We start from the raw sequence: 9,874 nt of genomic DNA on the forward strand, positions 1-9,874 counted from the left end.
AGCAGTAGAAGAAGCTAGCAGTGACTAAGACGACATTGCAAAGTGAAGCGGAAAGGCTGGGGAAAACAATGAATTCGGATCGATGACAATTAACACATCATAATGTGCTCAACAACTAAGGCCTGCTAAACTGACCAGCTTTCTACAGTTGGCCTATTTTTACAGGTTTTCACACTGACATCTGGCCAAAGTAGATATTTCTATTTCAAGGCTGCAGGTTTCAGTGAAGCATATCTCTGCTTATTGGTACAACCCAGGCTATTGTCTGTGTACTTCCTGTCACAGAGTCTTTGAAGTGGTTTTTGTCATAGCACAGAACAGCCTATTAATGTAGTGACCAGCAAGTGATGCTGGAGGGAGGAAATCATGTACGGCATATGTACAGGTACACAGCATCTATTGGGCACACAAATATCCCTCCAACCACTGTCCCCAATTCTCTCCATTTTTCTCCATCACTCACAGACTTATGTTCACACACGCATATATAATTATTTAGTCAAATTAAACTTTCTTGGTTTACAAAATGATCTTTCTTAACTGTTATTTCGGTTTAGTTTGTTTTTTTGCATGCAATTTCAATATAATGTGTGTTGTATAATGTGAGTATTACATAATAGCCTCCAGGCTTTTAGCAATGTAACCAAAACAAAATATACTGTAACAGAAACTGTTGTCAGTCATCATCTTTTATCACTAAAAGGCAAGCCATTTAGCAGCATGATCAATGAGCCAATGAGGGAGAGATAAGTTGAAGAGGAGGGACTGTAAAGTCAAAAGAGGAAACCACCCTGTCCTACAGCAAAACCTGTACCCAGACAGACATGTCACTTTACAAGTCACTTCACAGTCATGATGCAAGCTTGCTCATCATTCTCCAGGGATAATATAACACCAGGTAAGTTCCTCTTAACAGAGCTGGCTGACTCTTACGTTTCTGAGACTAGAAAACTATAAGCAGATGCACCTAAAAATTGCTAATCTAATGTCTAATTAGCTGTGTTTTCTGGGATCTACTGTAAACACAACGTAGTGTGCCACTATTGATCTTCTGTGGCCCATGGAGACTAGGTTAAGATCAGGCTTTTCTTTTGCGACTCCAGTCCTTTACATGTGAAATGTGGGGGGGGCTGACTGTAAGTTCATGTCCTGTCAAAGGATGTGTAAATCTGACATATGCATGCATGGTTTTCCCCTGTGTAAGCACTGAGATAGTACTGTGACTGCAGGGAGCTCAAAGACCTGCTAAATATGTCACAACTCTGCAAGAGTGGTTTGTAGATTTGAGCAGCACAGGGGGGAATTTGATTATTGCACAAGCCTGTTTATTACAAAATCAAAATGAATTTTAAAGCTTTTAAAAGATGTATACAAATTTAGCAAGGGCTTGAAACACAATAGAACAGACTACAGAACAACAGACGATTTTTTTTTACAGGCCCGAAGCCTCAGAAGCCACAAAAGCACCACCATATGCATTTGAGCCCAATTACATCAACGTGAATAGGAAGATAGACACAATCTTTGAAAATATAACAGTTGGAACTATACTTCATGAATTGGCATTCCCCTCACTAATTTCTGAACTGTATCACTCACTGAAACAAGAACATTCCTATGAGGATCAAAGATATGCAAATTAAATATAACAGGCACTACTTTTAAAGCATCTGTAAAATCTCCTTGCATGTATTTGCTTTAAAGTTATTTATCACATAATACATTTTAGCATATAAATTCATCCACCTAATAGGTACGGTCGTAGTGCCGCTGACTACAACTACTAATACACCACTATATTAGTATTATATGGTAGCAGTATTATAATCTTTGGTGTAGATTTATATAAACATTTAAACTAATACAAATTGCACTGATGCGTGATTGCATTATTTACGTTTATGAATTTGACATTGGACAATAATTGTTATCAACCAAATAAATTTGTCATACTGGTCCCAGTTAGGTGATGTATTATATACTATTATATAGCTATCATTGTATAATACATAATAATTTAGGTCCCACGGCTACAGTACTACTGTATGTTCACGTACGCAGGCGACAGACTTCACTGTACTGGTGCATGTTTACACATTAATTTAGCTAAATGCTTGCAACACTATGCGTGCAACATTAAAAGTTTTAAAACGTAAAAGACTTTTTTAAAAATTATTACATATACATAACACTAACCTGAAACCTTAACACGCCGTCTTATCAAATACAGTAAATCTAAGTGACTTTGTACGGCTGATACGGGAGCTGCTCTACTGTCACTTTCACTCTCAGTCCTATGTACTGTACTACCTCCATATCATACGTAATGAAAGAGATCATATAAAATTAACATCAGTAATAAGAAAATAGTTAAAATTACATTGAATGTTTGTGTTATTATAATAAAACATTTATAAAAAATAAACCGGACAATATTTTTACATTATTTTCCAATAACTAATTCCTTTCATTTGATTAACAATAAAGACAAAGCGAGAGATTTTGAATCTGCAAAAATGCATGCGCATCTAAAAAGATTCCAGTAACTAGAGACAACTAAATGTCATTTCGTTTTGCGTCTACTTTCAATTTACAGTCACCATCAGGACTGAATAGGGTTGCGAAAACAAAAAACTCTGTAATAGCACACAGTTTGTATGACCTCCGCTTCAGAAACGACCACACACTGTATAACCAGAAAAGTTCATTATAGACTGCAGACTGCGTGAAGTTGAACATAAGGCCACATTTGGACGTTTTCCATCCATGTATTCTCAATTTTAGATGCATAATTCCAAGAATTTCTGTAATATACTTACACATTTACATATTCCACCCCTGCAAACTCTTGCATTTGATGTTTGTCGTGTCTTATGTTATGTCTTATTGTTATTGACGTTCATACTGTACTCATGTTTACTGTGTGTACAGTCATTAGTCATGGTTTCATATACTGTTAGGTCTTTGTGGCTTTAGAGTGTGTATGTGAGTGCAGAATATCAAAGCTTTCAGAAAACAGTACATTTCCACACACCAACCAAACATTCAGACACGATATCAGACAATGCTGTGATTGGGAAAGAAATACGGGCAGGTTTGAGAGTCGAATTAAAAGAGACTGTGTGAACCCTGTACTTACTGCTAAAAATAGATATTTTGTGAACTTGATGAAACCAAATTAACCGTTGCACCAACTGGCCCTCATATAAATAAATAATAAAATCTTCTCGGGTACATTCAGCCCCCTCAACTCTCACTACAGGTAAAGCTGTCTGGAAAGGACGGAAAAAAAAATTGTTCAAACCACAGAGAAAAAATGTATCTGTTAATCACAAGCCATTCCCTCCTGCTGTTGTGCAAAGTGATTTTCCTACTTGCGATTTGGCATTTCTAGAAATGTCACATAGCTGGTAGTAAGCTGGCAAATAGACTAAACAGTGTGGGCAGAATCTTATAGGATCTTGTTTTGATTTGTTGTTCCTTTTACTTTCTTTTCTCAGACTTTTGATAGTGTTCCACAAACTTCAGAAATGATCCGAATCAACAACACGCAATACTTCCACTTTCTGCAGCATGCAGATACCTTGAGACGTTCGGGGTCGCTTTGCGATGCCATCATCTCGGTGAAGAGTCAAACTTTCAGGGCTCATCGGCTGGTACTGGCCTGTGCTAGCAGAAGGCTGGCACAACAGCTAGCGCAAGGAGACTCCGACAGTCCAGTTCACTGCACTCTGGAGTATTTCTCCCCCCACACCTTCCAGCAGGTCCTGGACTTCACCTACACTCAGGCTCTTGAGGTGTCTGTGGATGACCTTCACCTGCTGCTGAGGGCTGCTCAGCTGTTGGAGATGCAACCACTGGAAGACCAGTGCCAGAAGCAGCTGGACACCCTTAATCACAGAGCCACGGCGGGGGACAAAAGAAGCGAAGTAACAGATGTCAAAGAAGAAATAGAAAGTGCAGAGAAGGCAGATGAGAAGAACAAAGGAAGTCAACTCCAAGACGAGAAGGTCCAAGTCCTCCAAGAGACTTTCTCGTCAGTGGAAGAAACAAGTGACGATGTTGTTGTGGAAAACCTTTTACCTCCTGATCCAGCGAAGAACCACAATAGCTCACATTTACAAAGAAAGAAACCTAGACTGTCTCACGTGCAAGCAGCACCTTACAGCAGAGATAGTGTCATTACCAAGCCTGCCACCAGCAGTTCCTCTTTCTCTTCTCCTTGGACTTTCTCTACAAACATGTGGAACTCTGTGAGCACGCTGAGGCAAATAGCAGAAAACTACACAAACTTAATTGCAGCGCACCCTTTTCAATCCCCAAATCACTCCTCGGTAGCATACCCATTCTCCTTCTCCTCTCCACACATGTTCCCTCTACTGGGCCCCCAGTTTCAAAACCCAGTTCACAGCTCAGGTTTTTATTCACGCTACCCACAGAATCTGTATGCAGGTTCTATGGGGGTGGGGAACATATTAAAGCAAGGCCTATTAAAAAGAAAAAAACCCAGCCAGAGAGAATTCAATGGGACCGCTCAGAGCCGCGAACTGAGGTAAGCTGGCACTCGGACTTGATTTTGGAAACTTCTGTTTTTATTATTTTAGTCACTGTCTCCATGTTTTTCCTCTCACAGACTCATGTAGAATCCCCTGATTTGCTCAGTTGTTCCCTTGCGACAGCTACAGTACCTGACTCACTGCTATTTGGTTAGATGTGCGCGATTGAGCCTCCTGCACTTTCCAACTAGAGCAGTTTCACCTGTTAACCCTTCTCTGGCAGTCCTAGTCAGTCAAACTCCTTTTTCACAGATCAAAAAAAAAAAATCCTGCTTTTCAAAGATATACAAATTAGATTTCCAATTAATCTATAATTTTTTTTTAGCAGTTTGTAGTTATAATGAAATGAGTCATACTATACTATACTATGTTCTTATTGTGACTGATTTTTTCTCTATCCTTTTGTAGTGCTAAATGGTGTGAAACCCCATTGACTTTGTTTAAAGATGATTTCCAAGTCTATGCATCTTGTACAGTGTTCCACACAGTGTAGCCAAACAGTGTGAAAAGGGGAGCCCCCTATATTTCTCCCCTCTTTTGCAAATTTCAGGCTTTTCCACCCACTGAAACATAGTTTCAGTGTTTCGATTGGCCATATCTATACCACAAGATAGTGTTCAAAACATTTATGTGTCTTTGTGGAAAAACTTGTTACTCTTCAGTGTTGAATCATTGTCCTGTTCTTTCTATTCTGTGAACGTTACAAGAGCTTTTACCTTGAAAGAGGGCTATAAATAATATACTGTGGTTGGGGATGCAGAGGAAGGAAAGGGTGTTTAAGGATGTTACGTGTGATAACACAAAATGCTGTAAAATATAAGACGACTGATATATTTTTCATGTGATGCAACTGCAACTGCAACTGCAACTGCGTGAGACATTGCTTTATATTTCTCCAGTGAAGCAGCTCCTTGGTGCCCAAAGCATTATTTTTAATAGGTACTATTAGTACAGTTTTTGCCACTGATGCATGAGAGAATTTTTTCTTCTCTACAGTTACGCGGAGGTGCCCAAAGCCAGCACAGAGAGAGTTCAAGCCTGCCAAAACTGCAATAGAAATGCCCTTAGTGATCCAGTGCTGCAGGAGTCAGCCTCCACAGCAGCAGGTAATGGCAAACTGAAAACGTACTTGTTTGTGACACTGAACATATTAGTATAACTCAACAGTAAGATAAAAGCTGTAGCCGTGGTTATACTGTGTAGTAACTAATCGAATTAACAAGATAATTAGTTAGACAGTTTTTGTCATGACCTCTAACCTCGGCAGATTCAAGACACATAGCTACGTAATGGAAAGTGATAAAGAGAGTTGTGGTTTTGAGAGCATGGTGCAGCAGGAGCAGTAGTGTGGTTACTAGATACAGCTAGATACATGCAGTACAGTATATACTGCAACAGTGGTTTGTCCTATACTGAAAAAAGCATACATATGGATTTATTGTCATTATATATATATATATATATATATATATATATATATATATATATATATATATATATATATATATATATATATATATATAGATATAGATATAGATATAGATATAGATAGAGAGATAGAGAGATAGATAGATAGATTGATAGATATATAGATATATATATATAGATATAGATAGATAGATAGATAGATATATATAGATAGATATATAGATATATTAGGTTCAAACTTTAAAATATTACACTAAATAAATGAGTTGAATTAATTACTGCACACCATCACACTATGTAATCCTAAACCACTTCTCTATAATATAGAATACTACATAATGTGTAACAACAATTAGAATATAAATTAAGCATTTTGCGGTGTTGCTAGTTTATTTTTCTTATGCTTTTCCTTTCCTTCACAGAAATAAATTATATTGGTATAGTATATTAATAACTGCATTGAAACTTGAAACACTATCTTTACAAGATGTTAGGTCTTCTGAAGTGAGAAATATTGGACAGGAAACGTGCTAATGACAACAGGTCTCAGTAGGTTGTGTTTAGAGTGGTGAGTGTTCAATTGTTGTGGTTTATTCTCTCAAGTTCCCCTACTACAGTACACCCCCTGCTTATTTCAGCATCCTGTCTATACTAAGAGGCCCAAGTTTTTAGTTGAGAAACCCTAAAAAAACGGAGGTACCGAAAGGCTTCATAGTTGCTATCTTAACCTCAAAGTCACACCTTTGTAATGTTAAAAGAATCACCAAATACCTAGCTGCACACGAAATGTGCAGAGTGACAGGAAAGCTGACTTCTACAAACTGAATTCATTGTCTTGCAACAGGATGCTGACCAGAAATAGATTTGTGTTCCTGACAAGTAATTAAAATATCATATAACACGCTATAGTATTGCTTCAACGCTCATGCAACAGGCTATTTCTTAAATAATTATAAGTGACTGTGAGAGAAGAGCATAGTGATGAATATAAACCTGCGTGTGACTGATATTGCTTACTTTAACAACATTTCTTGCGGTTCACACTATTGATGACTCGATATCTCATTTAATCGGTAGTCATAGCTTGGTCCACAGCTTCTTAGAAAATGGTGAAAAAATGCTCAGCACAATTCATTTTATCCTCACAGCAATGCGAAAGTTTAACAATATTCAATTTACATTGATACAAAACTGAAAAGCATCACACTAAAGAGAGTGGAACTGAAGACTATTAACTCAATTCAATCCAATTCAATTTATTTGAATGCTTTTTACAATTGACATTGTCGCAAAGCAGCTTTACACAACCAAACAAACTATGGAAGTTTACACGAACAGTGAATCAAACCTGGGTGTACGGTATGGGCCTGTGTGCCCTCTTTCTGGTCTCCACTGTGTTTCATATCATCACCTTTATCAAGTGAAGGCAAATATGTTTGCTTTTTTCCAGTTTCCATTTACTTTATAATGTGAATGGTGTTTTTTCTGAAGAGCCGAGCCACAATGTCCACCGCAAAGTTCACAGTTTCTCACTTTTTCCCATCCTGTTGCTCACGTAGGTGAGGCTTGTGCAGGGTGTCGGTTCTGTGGAAGAGAAGATGGAGTGCAGCATGAACCACAATCCCATCGACAAGATCACAGAGGAGAAAAACCCTACCAATGCCAACACTGCCCCAAGAAGTTCAGTCTGAAACATCAACTCGACACACACCACCGAGTTCACACTGGTAAGCAAATGGCAATGCATGAACAAAAGTGTGGTGAATTTGTGTCAGTTATTTTTTCAGTTAGTTAAATGGCTTCACAGAAATAAGTGTAAATGATATATTTTATTCTGTAAAAACAAATTCTAAACTTCAGCTTACACATGTTGATACTATTCAATGCTGCTTAATAGCAGTTGACTGACAATGAGCACATAACAGAAACATTAGAGGAGTCTCCATAAGAACCCCTTGATGTCATATTTTTTAATAAGGGGATGTCAGGCCATGACCAACTCAAGAATGTCCGCAAAAGAATGATGGTTCATGACCTTTATGAGAAACAGATTTAATGACTGACATATTGGAGATGATTTGCATACAGGGACCATGTCAAAATCTCAGTGGTTTAACAGAAAAAGTGAACGCCCTCAGTCAGCCGGCTGAGTTGGAAATGGGGCGATAGAAAGAGTGTGCACAGCACAATCTCTTCCTGATTTAACTTTTGTCACGGTTTCATTTACATACAACACTAAAATCTAAATATTCAACCACGAGCAATTGTGAATGCCCTACTATTTTCTCAGCAAACTGAATGGTGGACTGTAATGAAAGCCAGTCCCGAAAACTGGAGGAGTAAAAGTGGCCTACTTTATTTCGCCCTAAATTAAACAATTCATCTCTCAATCAGGAAAACCTTGACTAGATACTTTGCAGTTGAGTAATATGGCAGCATATAAAATTAGCACATGCTAGAACAGGGGACAGCGAATACATGTAGAGCAGCTAAATGAATGAGGCCATTTCACAAATTAGCACACATCTCCCTTCACTGCCTTCCTTCCTGCGCCCATACTCTCTTCTCTGTGCTTCAAGGGGAGAAACCCTTTGAATGTCGTCTCTGTGGTCAGCGTTCACGGGACTACTCAGCCATGATCAAGCACCTGCGGACTCACGGTGGGGCTGCGCCCTATCAGTGCACGGTCTGCCTGGAATTCTGCAGCAGCCTGGTTGCCATGCAGAGACACATCAAGAGCCACGCAGTACAGGATTTCCCCGCTGACTGGAGCATCAACAGCACCTACCTGTACACATCCCACATTTGAGTCCTGGCTCAGAAACCCCCCTCCATCTGTACACAGTTCTCAAAGGTGTAGCTTCAATTTGTGTTCCTTTCATGTGTCAAACGAAGCATCTGTTTCTCTGAAGGATAGGTCCCAGAGGATGTTTGATAAACCCGACAAGGACCCGAAGGTCCTTACCACTTACCACTGTTCTGAAGTTAGAATAGTTGCTGAGAGGCACAAACTGGGGATATCGCAGATGTAGCAACAACTTCTATACATACTATGACTTGTATTCACATTCATAACCATAGAACAGAGAAATGCAGCACTAATTTCCATTGACTTGTCAGAAAAGGTATTGAAAGTGTTTACCATTTCACATTTGATCATGTACGTGCATTAAAGCCACAACAACAGCTTGTCCTCACTGAGTGACGCAAGCATCTACCCTCTTACTTTCATAATTATTGGAGCAGCTGAGTAAACTTTGTAAGTTTGACCAAGTTTATAGCACCCTCATGAGGGCAACTACTGTAACTATTACAGTACTGTATAATGCTCAAAAACGCAACATAATGACTAAATGGGACCAGTGGCTGAGATATCGTATTTTCAGCTAGACAAAAGAGGGTTTTTATTTATTGCTGGAACATAGAGTATGCACAGTCTAAGTTACTGATACAGATTTAATTTATTTTACAGAATGCAACTATGTTCAAATCATTTAAATCTTAGGAGAAACGTGAGAAATGTTTTCTGGAAAATCAACAGTATGCTCAGTTCGAATTAGACGCCAATGACACATTACAGAAAAAGCTGGGGCAGGAGCAACAAAAGACTGTAGTAATAAAAAGAAAGATGAAAACCACAGTTCCCAGCTGCTGTTTCACCAGGTTCCTCTAGGTGAATTTCTTTTAACATAACCTTTCTAGTCTTTTGTTGCCTCTGTCCCAATATTTTTTGAAATGTGTTGCTGTAATTAAATGAATCACATTGAAATTAAATACAAGTTTTAAATGATTTGCAACTTCTTGAATTCCGTTTTCTTTCCTTTTTTTTTCACATTTCACTCTTTGACACAGTATTTGTTTTGGAAATGGGACTGTATAATGCATTTCCC

The 9,874-nt window shown here is 38.5% G+C and overlaps 1 protein-coding gene across 1 annotated transcript; it reads left to right on the plus strand.

Moving 5' to 3' along the window:
- Positions 1–813: 813 nt before the first annotated feature.
- Positions 814–9,774, plus strand: zbtb32 (zinc finger and BTB domain containing 32). The gene is made up of 5 exons (XM_026371722.1): positions 814–898; positions 3,501–4,552; positions 5,553–5,662; positions 7,544–7,711; positions 8,564–9,774. The coding sequence occupies exons 2-5, from the start codon at positions 3,531–3,533 to the stop codon at positions 8,791–8,793; spliced, it is 1,530 nt and encodes a 509-aa protein (XP_026227507.1). The 5' UTR covers positions 814–898; positions 3,501–3,530; the 3' UTR covers positions 8,794–9,774.
- The last annotated feature ends 100 nt before the right edge of the window (positions 9,775–9,874 follow it).

This window comes from Anabas testudineus, chromosome 16 (assembly GCF_900324465.2).
Source record: "Anabas testudineus chromosome 16, fAnaTes1.2, whole genome shotgun sequence".
In the NCBI taxonomy this organism is placed as follows: Eukaryota; Metazoa; Chordata; class Actinopteri; order Anabantiformes; family Anabantidae; genus Anabas; species Anabas testudineus.